At 41.5% G+C, this 15,895-nt stretch overlaps 1 protein-coding gene across 3 annotated transcripts in view; it reads left to right on the forward strand.

The window, feature by feature from the left end:
- INO80 (INO80 complex ATPase subunit) overlaps positions 1-15,895 on the forward strand; it is a 135,418-nt gene that overhangs the window by 88,435 nt on the left and 31,088 nt on the right. For all 3 annotated transcript variants that reach the window (XM_042989129.1, XM_042989128.1, XM_042989130.1), the window contains 3 exons: positions 896-1,036; positions 7,046-7,271; positions 11,356-11,483. In XM_042989129.1, coding sequence (XP_042845063.1) covers positions 896-1,036; positions 7,046-7,271; positions 11,356-11,483 — 495 coding nt within the window. The remainder of the gene's footprint in view (positions 1-895; positions 1,037-7,045; positions 7,272-11,355; positions 11,484-15,895) is intronic.

Genomic DNA, 15,895 nt, shown 5'->3' on the forward strand with positions numbered 1-15,895 from the left:
GAATTCTCTCTCTCTGCTCCTCCCCCCACTTGTTTGCGTGTCTCCTCCCTCTTTCTCTCTCTCTCTCTCTCTCTCTCTCTCTCTCTCTCTCTCTCTCTCAAAATAAACTTAAAAAAAATTGTAGGAAGGAGAAAATACATTTACAGTACTGTTCTGTTACTGCTGAAAAAAAATCCATGTATAAGTAGACCCACACAGTTCAAACCCATGTTGTTCAAGGGTCAGCTGTACACTGCATTGTTAGTATACACACATGATGCTAAGCAGATGTACCTTAAAATTTTGGGAAGAAACGTTGGTCATCGTGTGTTTTTTTTTTTAATAATTTTTTTTTTTTTTAATGTCTGTTTTTGAGAGAACATGAGCTGGGAGGGACAGAGAGAAAGAGACAGAGGATCCGCAGCAGGCTCTGTGCTGAGAATGAAGAGCCTGATGTGGGGCTGGAACTCACGAACTGTGAGATCATGACCTGACCTGAAGTCGGACGCTTAACTGCCTGAGCCACCCACACGCCCTGGTCATCATGTTTAACTTAAGACATGAGTTTGCATCCATGGTATAACAAATGAACCAGACTTCCCCCTACATATGCATTGTGTCGTCTAATGAATATTATGTTCTTAACTATTTTATAATTAATAGTATCTTTCCCAGGAAAAGGTAGAATCAGAAGTGCCACTTGCTTATGGTATATTAATAAAGCCATGTTTTAAAATTAGCATGGACTCTGACTATATTATACATTTGGTTCTAAATACTGGTTATTTATTAGGATTCATAATGTTTACTAGAAGAATGTCTTTTAAGTCAGATGTTTAATATGTGACATTTTTTTCCGTTTTGCTTAAATTAAACATAATTACCAACGGCACTAATTTGCATTTTTGTTTTGTAGTCTCTGGTTTTCAGCAGCCACTGCAAAGCAGTAAGTGGCTACTCAGACCAGGTCATCCATCAGCGGAGATCAGCTACCTCCTCACTTCGTTGCTGCCTGCTCACTGAACTGCCATCTTTTTTGTGTGTGGCCAGTCCACGAGTAAGTGCCACAAGAGGGAAGAAACAAAATAGATGATACTTGAAGAAATAAACCAACTTTTAAGAGATCCATTTCTTAAACACAAGTGTTTAAGCTGTTTGGACCTTGAGAAACATTAATCCTCAGTATTTAGAAAGCATACATGGCCCTGGCTTTGCCAAGACAACACTCCTCCCTTTAAATTTTGTTGGTTAGAGAACTATTGTATGGTAAATAGGAATGGCTTCTTTGCCTGACCAAGTCTCTCCTGTGTAGTTCCTCTCATTTAGTCAGGAAGGAGCTCTGAACTATCATGGGAGCAAGCCATCTGTCACGTAGGTTATCACCAAACAGCAGGGTCAAGGACAGTGGAATATTTGATAAGGAGAAGGAGCTGTTTGTTACCTGCATTGAGGTTTTTGACGGTTTTTCAAGGGAGGGGGCTACATTGGGAGGGAGATTTGATCTGGCCATATCGCTTCAGTGCAGTCTCCAAATAACAAAAGGAAACCTAACACTCCAGTATCAAGAAACTTCTTCATCTGGTGTCCTCTCACTTTCCTTAGCAGCCCTGCTGAGACTGGTTCACAAGTATGTTCGCCCTAAAAAGTAACTGTCGTGCTGTGTTCACCATTCAGCAGTCCTGGTCTTATTTGCAGATTGGGAGCAGTGTCTGTTATGGTTTCAACGTTGAGCAACTGTTAGATGTCTCTTAACACCCCATTTATCAAAGCTGGGCACTCTGGTGATACCTGACAGCATCACTGCAAAGGCTCCCCTTGGCCCAGTGCAGTGTTTTACTCTGCTTACCTCTTGTGCCCTTTCTTGTCCTTATTATTTTTTTTTTAATTTTTTTAACGTTTTTTTAATTTATTTTTGAGACAGGGAGAGACAGAGCATGAACAGGGGAGGGTCAGAGAGAGTGAGACACAGAATCTGAAACAGGCTCCAGGCTCTGAGCTGTCAGCACAGAGCCCGACACAGGGCTCAAACTCACGGACCGCGAGATCATGACCTGAGCCGAAGTCAGCCGCTTAACCGACTGAGCCACCCAGGCGCCCCTTTCTTGTCCTTATTGATCAGAGCCAGACAGAAGCTCTCTTACAACACCAGAAGAAGTATATGAAGGGAGAGGGACAGAGTAGAGATGCACTAGACTCTGGTTAGAGCAGAGGACAAGTATCTGTCTTCCTGGCTCATTTCCTTTTTCTCTGGGGCATCTTCCAGTTAGCACGAAGACTCTTTAAGAGGCTGACATTCATTCATTCTTTCTTTATTTCCTCCTTTCTTTCTCTCTCTCTCTCTCTCTCTCTCTCCCTTTCTCTCTCTCTCTTTCTTTCTTTCTCTCAGAGCACGAGTCCGGGGGAGGGGCAGAGGGGGACCTTCAAAGCGGGACGGGCAGCGAGCCCTGCTGTGGGGCTCAGACTCTTGTATGATGAAATCCTCGCATGAGTCGAAGTCCGACTCTCAACTGACTGAGCCACCCAGGTGCACCAAGAGGCTGACCTTTCTTACCCTTCTGTGTTTTCTCTTGTTTTCTGCACTCATCCTAGAAGGCCTGCTGGTTTCACACTTGTCTTTAAAGAAGGTGGAGCCTTTTGAATCTTACTTAGTGATATTTTTCTGTCAGTATTTACATCTGCTTGCATCCTTTATTAAGTTATCAAAGGTCAGAATCTGGCGGAGGGTCCCAAGAAAGTTGATGAGTGGAAACAAGATGGTAGTACTGAGTCGCGCTGACTCCTGCCTGCCTTAACTTCTTCCTACTGATCCTCTACTACATGAACTTGATTCCTAGGCCACCGTTAACTTTGATTTATATTGGCTATCTAAATAGAAAATATTTAGATTTTATATGTATCCAGTTCTTCAAAGTATTTTTGGTCTTTGAAGCTTAAGTTGATGTAGGGAAATTCACTTTTTCTAGAAAACATGCAAAGTCTGGTGTTTCTATAGAAAGCAGTCTTTAGACTTCATAGTTGTGTAGTTCGTTGCATTCTCACTCTCCCAATCTGATGTATATACTTAGAGACCTAATAAAAGGAAGTCTGGATTTCTGAGAGGGATCTTTAGACATTTTCACTTCTCATATCCCCAATGTTTTATAGAGCCAATTAAAAAGTGAAGTGCCTTGGACCATCATTGCATTTACAGGCATGAAGATTCCTCATTTGTTCCACTCAGAGCTGTATAGCTAACTACTCTGAAGAACAACTCCACTCTCCCAGCATACTCAAACACGCATACCCAAACTGTACTACTAGAGACTTGTTTTCTGAGGAGCCCAAAATCTAAACTATCATGCCAGATGCTGCTTTTTCCCTAAAGAACAATAAATAATGAGTAGCTTAGAGAAGACCATAGTAGCATAAAGGTGTGGTGGCAGGCAGGGAACAGAAGAAAACTTTTTTTTTTTATCATTTGGCTGAAGGGCTCCTCCCCAGCACCCTCCTTTCTTGCTCAGCACCTTTATCTATAATTGTGTGTAGAGTTTCTTCATAAAGTATGTGCTGAACTTGAAATGAGAATAAGTAACACCATGGTTATGAGGACAGGAAGAAGAGTTTTAAATATGTCTGAATATTTTATAAAGTCATACACAAGCTTTTACCTTGATCAGGCCTAGAGTGTGAATAATCATGTGATTCCTTAATTATCTTATATTGATTTTTAACCCATCTGGGGTAGGGACAGACTGATTTCCTTTGAAGTCTTAACCTTGGCCTTGAGCTTAAACAAATTAATGTCCTTGGCATGTGCTGTGGAAACTTCAGGGTCGGTTCAGGAAGAACTGTGCCATTAAGGAAGGAATTATAGGATTTCTTTTCTCATTAGCTAAGGAAATAATTCTGCAACGTTAATAAACTAAGACCCTGGAAATCCATCTTACCAAAAAAAAAAAAAAAACTGAAGCGCTTGGAGTGGTCACGCTTCTTAGAGCTAGAGCAGGAATATACATGTCATCAGGAAGGACGCGCTAAATGCTTGAGGAGACAGCCCTTGAAGATCCTATAGTTTAGGAAGTTAATGAAGCAAGAAACAGAGGTTAGCTCATGTGAGACTAAAGGGAGTATGCATTTCCATTTGTGGGGAGTTAAGAATGGTATGTCATGCTTCATCTCCCCCTGTTTCTGAACAGTCAGGAAGGCCACTGGGGTTAGCAGAATGGGTGGAGGCTGTCTAGGATAGAGCTGACTAGGGAAGCACAATTTAATTAGAAGTGGACTTGTTTGCCTCTTTTTATGCCTCATGAGTTCACTGCTTACGTACTTACAACATGACATTCTGTGATTCTGCATATATCTTGATCCAGGGCTCCTGCCAAAGAAGCTTATTAAAACATTAAAAAATATTTCACTAAGAACTGGGCCCCACAAACCTCCTAGTTTTCAATCCTGGACTTGGAAGGATATCAGCAAAATGAAATTGGAAAATAGGTGAAAGTTTATAACTGGAAAAAGTTGTTTTGGTTTTAAACTATAAGAGTGCTGGGGCACCTGAGTAGCTCAGGCAGTTAAGCGTTTGACTTCGACTCAGGTCATGATCTCACGGTCCATAGGTTCGAGCCCCACGTTGGGCTTTGCACCCACAGTGCAGAGCCTGCTTAGGACTCTGTCTCCCTCTCTCTCTGACTCTCACCTGCTTATTCATATTCTTTCTCTCAAAAATAAACATTTTAAAAAATAATAAACTATAAGAGTGCCAAGGAGTGAGTTCTAGACAGGAAAAACATTCTCACGGTGTCCTGTTCTCCCCCTATTCCTCCATGCTGAGTTTCTGGCTTTTGAGTTTTCATCTGGAGCATTTGGGCCTGACATCTTATATATAGTTCCAGTATAAGTCCTGCTTTTCTATAAAATAAACAATAATGATAAAAACAAAAACAGTTATATTTGAGCATAAAATTGGACTGTATGAGTCTCATTTATGCTCTACTCATTCAAGAGTGTATATAGTATAGAGAATTGGTCATACTTCTGTAGTTCATCCACTGCTGCTTGTACCATTGTTATGAAAGTACAACTACTACTGATTGTGAGGTTCTGAGACTCATACCCTAGATGGTAGATACCTGCTCCGGTCCAGGATCTGCTGAGCTGCAGCCAGGACAGACCATCGTGGGAGAGATCCAATTTTTATCCACCTGCGTTTTACTCTGTCTTTATTTACCTGTGCTCAGCTTTAGGTGGGAAAAAGGAATAACTTGAACGCAAAAATACCCCTTTTTGAGTGGGCAAAGGTAGTATGAGATTACCAAAACCTGCTCCTAGTACTGTGTGTGAAAGTGATTTGTGTGTGAACTTATCTGGGTTTTGGAGCAGTAGGGGCCCTGCTTGCTCTGACCTTCCCTGTAGTTTGATATGTGGACTGTAGATGGCACTGCTCGCTAGCAAACTCAGTTCAGCTTCATCTGTAAGCCAGAGTAGAGCACTCTTGTGGCTATTAGTAAATGATGCGCTTTCTCCTGTTTATGGTATTCTGTAGTCTTCAGCAGAGGCACCTGCAGCCTCATAGTCAGCTAGCTGATTGTTAATGTAAACCAAGGCAGTATTTCTTTTTTGGTTTTTTTGATGTTTATTTTTTTAGAGACCTAGAGTATGAGCAGGGGAGGGGCAGAGAGAGAGGGAGTCACAGAACCTGAAGCAGGCTCTAGGCTCTAAGCTGTCAACACAGAGCCCGACATGCGGCTCGAACCCATGAACCATGAGATCATGACCTGAGCCGAAGTTGGACACTTAACTGACTGAGCCACCCAGGCACCCTGGCAGTAGTTCTTAAGGCTTAGCCTGAGGTTCTGTAGTGCTCGTTAGAAACCTAGAGCTTTTGGCTTTTTCCTTAGGTCTTCTGGATTAATATCTGCGCTTTAGATAAACTCCCAAGAAGGTTCTTAGGCATACAAAAACTTGACAACCATTCCATTGCCCTAAAGATTGATGGCCGTTAAAATAGAAAAGTTAATAGCAAGATATATTTTCCTAAATGTCTAACTTCTTGGAAATAATAGCAACAATGAAAGTAGCTACCTAGGTACAACCAGTGTTTTATGTTCTGGTCTCTCCTATACCTCTGCCCTTGCTTCTTATACCCAGTTTTCCCCCATCTTTTGGTCTAGTTCCAGGGTTTTTCTGAGCAATTTACTGCATATAATGGGGCTTTAGCATTATTTTCAACCTGAACTTGCAGATAATCAGAGCCTCCAAATTTTAACAGACGGTAACTTGGGCTCCTAATCGGATGATTTCACAGCTATCTGAATACACAGATGCTTATTAGCAGTGGGAATAGACCCAGATCGCTAAAGGATTATTAAAAAGCCTGTTTCTAAATTAACAGGAGCCTTCTATTCCATTGGGGGGCAGCATTTCAGTGTGGTTGCACCTTGTGGTGTGATAAGATTTTGTGCCTAGCCTCTGTCCTAGCCAAGAAACGAATCCACTACTCTTTGGCAGTTGCTTTCTCCACCTGCCTCTACCGTGTCCCAGCTTATGGCCTAAAAGAAAAGTTCTTTTATCTTCCATTAGGTTTGTCAATTAACAACCTGGTCAGGGAAGAGAGAAAGAAGTATTGATAAATACAGGAGCTTTGCTACAAAAGCATTAAAGATAACTTCATATGCACTGGGCCCATAACTCTTTAGTTCTTTAGTAATGACTGCGGAGCTCCAGCTCCCTTTCTGATCTCACCATTTTGTGGATGGCTAATAGAACTTCACTGAAAACACTATCCGGCAATGAGGGGAGGTGGCAGAGTAATCAGATCTATATACACCTGTGATAGAATTATTCCTGACTTGGTATCCCAGTTTTTCTGCAAACTCCAGCACTCTTTGGATCTTTAGTTTGCTGCAGGTTCATGTTGAAGAGGTTGACCTTTTACGTGGACCAGCTCACTAGGTCATTATTAACGGCAGCTTATTTGTCAGAACAAAGAAGTTCAAACCACTAGCCTAAAAATTATCCACATTTGTCTGATTTCAGAGTTGAAGTGTAGGAAATGTGAAAGCTATCTCATGTGAATCTTTCACTGTAGGTTACCGCAGTGCCATTGGATTCTTACTGCAATGACCGAAGTGCAGAATATGAGCGGCGAGTGCTGAAGGAAGGAGGGAGTCTGGCAGCCAAGCAGTGTTTGTTAAATGGGGCCCCTGAACTGGCAACAGATTGGCTAAATCGACGATCCCAGTTCTTCCCAGAGCCAGCTGGAGGACTGTGGAGCATCAGGCCTCAGAATGGCTGGTCTTTCATCAGGATTCCAGGTAAGTTCTCTGTTCTCTTGGAATGTATTCCCAGTTCTGGCAAGTGGGGGAACCAGAGACATACTCCATGTGGTAGTTTCAGATATTTGAAATTCAAAGTTTTGGGCTTGTTTCCTGTTTTGCCTTTAGTAACTTTATAGATAAAAATACTTAAGTAATTTATGACTGAAGAGAGAAATGTTTTTTCGATTTGTGCTTACGTACTCTCCTTTGACAAGCTTACAACTGAGATAGGAATGCCACCCTTTAAAAGGGGGAGGGGGATAGAAATAAACTTGGTAGGAAAGGTTCCAGGTTGAGTGAGTACAGTTGTCTTGTGCTATTGCCAGTAGAGTGAATGAGAATGTCGTCACTCACAGAAAGCCTCGTTGAAGTAGCATAAACAGTGTCCTGCACGGAGCACTAGAGATCTGAATGATAACCAGAAGAAAAACAGTGTGTTTTGTGCCAAAATGCTAGCGGATTCCCAGACCTCCTAGAGTCAAGGTCGAGGGTTGAAAGGAAACTAGGTTTTCATCTTTGCTTTAGTGAGACTACTGTTAAGGAAACTGAACACAGAGTTCATAGGCTTATGTTCTTTGCTTACACCTGCTGGCAAACTGGAATGGTAGTTGAGAGCTACCGTGTTAGTTTTGGTTGTCCAGATTCTCTGATATTTTGAATGTATTCTTCTTACTGGATATGATGGAAGTGAACTAGAGCTAAGCATTTCAAAAAGAATCTGCCAAGTGTCAAAGGACTTAGGGTCAGCCTGGTAGGAGCTGTGGGGGTGCTTTGAACCAGAAGATGCCATTTTGAGTTTATGAGAGCAGCATTGTATGTGTCCTCGTAGCAGTCTTAGAACACCTGAAAGCATTGGGTGAAGGTGTACTGTAGGAAAACAAAGGGAAAGCCCAATTGTAAAACAGGCCTGGTTTGTAGTGGGAATAGAGAATAAAATCTACCGGGTCTGGAAACCATAGAATCCCAGGCAGAAGATGAGCACAGGTGTTGAAAGAAGCAAGACAACACCTTGTTTCTTCTTTCTCCTTCCTTCACTGTGGCTCCTAAGTTCCCAGTACAGGAGTAGAAGGCTTATTGCTGGCGCTGTGGGAATCTCTTGTGGCTTTTCCTGTTCTTTGAAAGAAAAATGGACCTTGTTTAAATTGCAGGAAGTGTCTGAGTTCTTTTCGCATCGATAAAAAGCGCCAGCCTCACTGGCTGTTTACTGTGAGAACCAACCAGCTCCTCACTGACCCCATTGTGCTCTGTAGACTGGCTGGGGCAGGGCAGTGAGGGGTGGGGGTGCAGGGTCACTGAAACCTGTATTTTATCTCTTTTTTCTCTATACTTTTACATTTTCTGTTTCCTTAGGAAGGGTTGGTTCCATTATAGTCCCCGAGAGACCAAAATCTCCTGGATTTCTTTCACACCTTGAATGCATCTCCCTGTTTCACCTGGAGAAAGATGCACAGTCCTTTAAAAATTCTCTCTTGGAAAAAGGAGATATTATTTCATCTGTTACCCTAATTTTGCTGCCATGGGATATATTCATTTTCTAAGTAGGCTCTTACACAGCTGTGGTCAGTAAGAACTTGTGTCTAAGTGAATACTATAAGACTGTACTGCAAGATTGTAGAAAATATTGCAGGAAGGTAGGGTAGGTCTGTTCAACATGTTTTGAGATCCTGTTTTAAGAGAGGTTTGTCTTGGCACAGTCAGCCTAATTTCTAGGGAATCGTGCTCTTCTTGGCTCTGTGCCCTACTTAGTAACAGGTGGTGCTGTTGTCTAGTGCAGCTTTGGTAGCTTCTAAAAAATTGGGTAATGGATGCCAGGCCCAGAAGGTACCAATGTTTGCACGGAAAGAAACCCATTTTTTCTGCTTATCTTCTAAGGACAAGTACTGGGGGCTGACTTCTCTGTCTAGGATGCTTAATAGAGAAGGAGAAATATTGTTCATTGCTTAAGTATTTTAAGACTATTGCTGCCGTGTCTTTTTCTTAGGCCTTTTCTTTCAGAGTGGTCCAAAGAAATCCAGCCCATCTATTTTCAGTCCCCACGTACACAGTAATAGCTAACAACAGGTGCCACTCTTAATTCTTTTGGGTGCATCAGAGTTCTGTCCTTCAGAGTCTGTATACATCTTCATCTCTGAGCCTTCCTAATCTTAGCATCAGTTTGCTCTAGTTAGCAAAGTAAAGTAGATGTAGGAAGCAGGAATGTGTGAGAACCATTGAATCATGATTTTGAGATGAAGCTTCTCAGTATGCAGTCACAAGAGATTTATATATGCTTAAATATTTTGGTTGAGGGAGTGGATGTGAATGGAGAGAGAAGATAAGCAGGCTGTAGAAATCTGATGAGCTTAGCTTGCCCAGTGTACTCAATGACTGAAAAATATATGGACTTTTTTTTTTTCACCTTCCTGTGCTTTTAATTTTTTTTGAAAAAAGAAAAAAAAAGAAAGAAACTATTGTCTAAAGCTGATTGGTAGCTCTGTGGGGAATGTTTAGGAGCTATCAAAATTGAGGGATCCCAAGAAATCCAATTAAATGAGAAAGGTAAGGTAATCGTGACAAGAAAACCTTGAGGTTGTTAGGAAAGCGTTGCTGCTTGGTCAGGTTTGGAATTTGTACAGGCCTCCTTGTCTGGTGCCAGGGAGAGGGCTTAGCATTCGGCTCTGTCCCAGCTGCAGTCATTTGATTGTGTTGGTAAGGAGACCAACAAAAAGAAGAGCATTTCAATAATCTAAACAGGACCAAACAAAGAGGCTGAACAAAGGTGTGTGCCATAGCTTGGGGGGGAGGGGGGGCGGGGGCGGTGGAGGGAGAGATGTGGCCTGGCAGCATTCCGAAGGTGGGAAAAGGCAAGCTGCAGTGCTGAGGAGTAAACATCCAGGGCCTGTGGCTTTGTAGCAAAAACAGAGTGGCTGATGATTTGTTATGGTGCTGTCAGCACATCCGCTCTTGTTCGGTTTATACAATAATTGTGCACTTGGCAAATAGTGGCGAGAACAGAGAAATCTCCATTCAGAACTCTTGGATTGCTCTCAACAGTCAGCCTCTGCAGTTCTGAGAGGAAAAAACCATGGATTCAAACCCAGAAACTAGGGATAGACAGCATGTTTTTTTAATAGTTTCCTTTTTTACTTCTGTTGCTTAGTTGTCTATGTAATTAATGTCAATCCTTGGTCTCTCTCTTGTTGCATCCTAGAGCCACTTCCACATGTACTCTTAATTCTCCCAGCCCCTTAAGCCTCATTTCTTCCCCTCTTACTAGCAGTGATTGTTTGGGGCATGTTTATGGACCAGTCTGCAAACAGGAAATTCTACTTCCTGAAATGTGATGGGAGTTGAATGATACTGAATGGATAAGATGAATATTTGGGAGTTAAGTGTTCTCTAAAGATCTCTGGCTAAAATACTCTTTTTTTTTTTTTAATGGGAAGAGGAGAGAGAAAGCGCAAGTTAGTGAATAAAAGCAGCTTCTATTTCACAGAAACCCAGTCTTTATTAAATTACAGTTTAGGATAATGACATTTACCAACCAACCTATTTGAAATCATCCAGGAGAAGGAGTTTGGATTTAAACAAAGGGACAGAATTGGATATGTTTATTTGCATTTCTCAATATTTAAGTGTCTCTGGGGACAGGCAAGAGTAGCCCTTGTTTCTGTTTCTCATGCTTTTAGGGGGTGTAAACCATATAGCCGTAGAACTAGCAGAAACAGACATCTAGAGATAGGATGAACAAGGAGAAACAGGTCACTTACAGCATGTATGACGTGGGCCTCTTGGATGTCCATGTGTACCTGCTATCCCCTGAATAAGGACATGGAGCAAGGAAGCTTTTGAATGCCTTAGCAGCAAATGTCTGTCAATTGCAAGGGAACCTACACCTCCCTCTTTCAGGATACTGCTTCCCAGAGCACTACTGGATCATGATTTAACAGTGCTTTGGATTCTTCTCTAGAGTACTTTTCTGCTCTCATGGTGATAAGCATCCTGGTTGTAATTTTGGCTGCATACAGCTTTGCAGTGAGTGATTTTGCTGCCTCAATTAAATACAGTTTCCCCCCTCCTCCCTCCCTTTTCTTCTCCCCAGGCAAGGAGAGCCTCATCACTGACAGTGGAAAGCTGTATGCCCTTGATGTCCTCCTGACTCGGCTCAAGTCTCAAGGACATAGGGTCCTTATCTACTCCCAGATGACCAGGATGATAGACCTGCTGGAGGTAGGAGAAGGAACCTTGGGGACCTAGGACACCTTGACATTTCACTTGCAGGAATCACATATCTATGACTCATGTCAGTCCTGCCTAATAGGAACCTAGAATTTGTCTTTGTGATTTTAGTGTCTATAAAGGGAGAAGAAGCAGCTCCTGGCAGATGTGAGAATATACAAAGGACTTTTACCTCCTTCCCTACACAAGTGAAGTAGAACACCCCCTACTCCTTCCTTTATTGGGGAACAAATTTCCTAATGTTAAAGTAGATCAGAGCCTAGGAATTACTTAAAAAGTCCTCTGATGGGGAGCCTGGGTGGCTCAGTCGGTTAAGCCTCTGACTTCAGCTCAGGTCATGATCTTGCCTTTTCCGAGTTTGAGCCCCGCATTGGGCTCTGTGCTGACAGCTTGGAGCCTGGAGCCTGCTTTAGATTCTGTGTCTCCCTCTCTCTTTCTGCTCCTCCCTTGATGGTGTGCGCGCTCTGTCTCTCCTTTCTTTCTGAAAAATGAATAAACGTTAAAAAAAAAAAGTCCTCTGAAATTCTATATGGAAAACAAGATTTAGGATTAGTTTTCTAAGTAAAAAGCCAGAGAACAGCAATTCAATCTGAGTTAATGTAGTGGTCTCAACTTGGATACATACTTCATTCTCTTGGAAGAGCTTTAACAAATACTGATGCCTTGTCCCATCCTCAGAGATTCTTATTTAATAAGTTTGGAATGAGGCCTAGGCATCAGGATATTTGAAAGCTTATGAGGTGATTCTGATATGCAACCAAAGTTGACAACTGTAGGGTTATGGTGAAAGATACAGCTTGTCTTACTGTATATGGCGGCCTCTGTTTCTTTAGTTGCTTCCAGGTTGACATTCTCTCTGCTTTTTTGTCTCAGTGGAGACTAATTACTTAAGAGAGAGGAAGTCATGGAGATCAAACAGGAGAGTGAAAGTGAGGACAAATAATCACAAACTACCAGGATTAGTGTTTAGAGCCAGAAAGTTGGATAGCCACTGGCCAGGAGGCTAAAGCACCTGGATGTAAGTAGTGTATAAATTTTCTCATGTTTTTCCATGGGCTTTACATTGCTAAGGCTGCATATTCTAACCCTGCTACCCCAGGGAGTATTGGACCATGATAATCCCTATCTAGGAATAAGGGACTAGGGATCATATCAGCACAGATGGAATGAAAGGTAGCATAGGGAAGAAGTTTTAGGTTCTTTGGAAGCCAGACCTGGCTTGCTGAATTTTGTCGTAGTATTTTTGTGGTCTTTTTAATAATCTGGCAACATCTTTTAGCAAGAGACCTAACAAATGATATTCGAGGTAACTTGAATCACTAAGTCTGGCATTTAATACAGTGTTCAGCCCCTTGATTGCTTTCAACCGGTTGAACTTTCTGGTTTGTCCTATGGAATAGGTCACCTATTTCTATATGATGGAAAAATGGTGGGTGTAAGTCAGTATAACAGAAGTAATTAAGCAGTTGTTTGATGCAGATCTTAACTTATGTTAAGGGTCTTAACAGCAGTAATCCAAAATAAAAGGACTACCTGTATCTTTAATGTTCTGTTCAAAATGATGCCAATAGCCAAAATAAGATGAGTAACTTTACTTTATTGGGGCTCTTTTAGATAAAGTGCACTTGCCTTGTCCTGAAGAGTCAGGGAAACATAGATGAGGTGTGGTGATACTGTACTGCTGTGAATTATAGAAAAAGTAATATGCTAAAGATTTTGTAGGGAAAATGATGATCTTTTTTCCCCAAGGTTATGCCAGTATGTTATAGAGTCCTAAAAGTTGCTTTTAGGAAAGTGCCAAGGGTAAGTGGGGTAAGCTACCAAAAAATAAGCTAGCTCTAGTAGATGAAGATGATTTAAATGTGGTACAGTCCTACATTGTAGTTCCTCATTCTGTATATTATACACTTATAGGTATTCATAAATATTACTAAAATAAGTGATTCAGAGTATGATAGTGAGTTTTGTTAAGGATGAGTGCTATAAACCCTACCCAATAGAGTCACTTCCTATCTCTCTGTAATGCAGCAGGGCTTTGGGAGTGGTTGGGGGGATGTGGGTATTGTGGGTAGGTTTTGCAAACATGGCAGCTTGAGAACCTCTTCTAAATGTAGTTGCATCTCTGTTTGGGGAATTCTAAATTAGGGAAAACCAAGTTCAAAGCCTGAACTTCATAACTGCTAACATTCCTTAGCTGTATGGGTAACATGCCTCTAGGATGATGAAGCCAGAAAATGTTGCGACTGTTTACATGTTTTACTGAAAAACTAAAATGAAACTCTTATCTGACTTCCTTAATACTATATTATCCTTTTTTCTGTTTGTTTTTATATTATTTTACTCCAGTTAGCCACATTCTGTATTTCAGGAGGTTAATCCTCTAAATCTATTTTGTGGGCATAGAACTAAAATGTCCACGATGTTTTATATATGTCTAACCATTTATTGAAATATAATCCTATTGTGAAAAATATATATGATTCTATTGTGGATCTTGGGACAATACAGGATTAGGTCTATATTTCTTTACCTTTTCAAAGAGTATCATGGGTTTTTAAGTCATTGTCATAATAGAAGTTTCACTGTAGGGGCGCCTGTGTGGTTCAGCTGGGTAAATGTCCAACTTCAGCTCAGGTCATGGTCTCATGGATTGTGGGTTCCAGCCCCATGTCAGGCTCTGTGCTGATAGCTCAGAGCCTAGAACCAGCTTCAGATTTTGTGTCTCCCTCTCTTCTCCACTCATGTTCTGTCTGTCTCTCAAAAATAAATAAACGTTTAAAAAAAAAAAAAAAGGCTTTCACTGTAAACATTCGTTAGAACCACATATCAGGGTTTTTTTTAAGTTTATTTATTTATTTTGAGAGAATGCAAGTGGAGGAGGGATAAAGAGAGAATCTCAAGTGGGCTCCGCACCATCACTGCAGAGCCCAATGCAGGCTCAAACGCATGAACCACGAGATCATTACCTGAGCTGAAGTCGGTTGCTTAAACTTAACTGAGTCATCCAGGTGCCCCATAGCCGTGTATCAGCTTTAAAACGTGACCTGGCAGGGGCGCCTGGGTGGCTCAGTTGGTTAAGCGGCTGACTTCGGCTCAGGTCATGATCTCACGGTCCGTGAGTTCGAGCCCCGCGTCGGGCTCTGTGCTGACAGCTCGGAGCCTGGAGCCTGCTTCAGATTCTGTGTCTCCCTCTCTCTGACCCTCCCCCGTTCATGCTCTGTCTCTCTGTCTCAAAAATAAATAAACATTAAAAAAAAAAGTTTTAAAAAACGTGACCTGGCACATGAACGCTGAGGATCATATTATAGAAAGGCCCTTCCGATCTGCATAAATGCTTTTTCCCTTGAGTACACTTGACCTTTTCTTTAAAAAAAAAAAGTACCTTGACCTTTGCCTTCCTTCTTCATTCTTAATGTGTTGTAGGTTTTGTTTGGTTAGTTTTAGATTAAAAAAAAATCCCCCCCCCCCCAGCATTTTCTTTTTACCATAGCATGTTACACCTTGTATATAAGAGGGAAAGAAAAGCTTTCAGTAGAGCAAGACATGGAAACTCACATTGGGGGCATTGAAGCTCTGTTTTGTAACTGGGGAGCGCATCAGCATCTCTTTCATCCAACAGCGTCTTTGGGCTTTTTGTTCTGTGCCTTAGCCTTGGCTATCTTTTTTACTGTTTCTAGGACTCAGAAGAACCAAAAGACAGTAAAAATCCACATACTTCTGTATGGCCAGGTTTGTATTTTGTGAGAAATACTAGTTCTGGGCACTTAGTATTTGCTCACTATTTTTTGAAGTGACTGATAGACTCTTTCTCTTGCTCAAAAATCTGACTTTAAGTTTCTTGTGAATATATCAGATCTTATTCCAAGGAGAATTCTATATTCACAAATGTTTTATTCTTTCCCATGGTATCCAAATACCATTTCTGGATAGGGGATAAAAAAGCAGGCTGCTAAACTTCCAGGGCCAGAAGTTTTTAGTGTGCCACAGGCAAAAGTCAAAGCTTTGGATAGGGGAGAATATTTTAGATCACTAAATATTGTGCTATGGATTTATTTTATATTTACTGAATCACCTGTAAGGTCTTTGCTGGTGAGGATACTGGGGGGAAACAGACATGGCCCCTTTGCAGTTAGGATGATGGCATCCACCTGTATGTCAAACAGAACTTTTCCTGCCACCACCATTTTTACCCTAGTTTGGAAACTCCCCGACCCCCACCACCATATTCTGATAGTTGCCGAAAGCTTTTAACTCACTACAGATGACTTACATCATCTTTGGGTTGTCTCATTTGAGGTTCATTCCTGTTACATCAAGCAACTGAGTCTGTACTTTAAGGAAATAAGCTTCAGTATTTTCTATGCAATACAAAAGTATTTGGAACAGGTCAGCCAGCTGGTGCT

The sequence above is a fragment of the Panthera tigris genome, chromosome B3, assembly GCF_018350195.1.
Source record: "Panthera tigris isolate Pti1 chromosome B3, P.tigris_Pti1_mat1.1, whole genome shotgun sequence".
In the NCBI taxonomy this organism is placed as follows: Eukaryota; Metazoa; Chordata; class Mammalia; order Carnivora; family Felidae; genus Panthera; species Panthera tigris.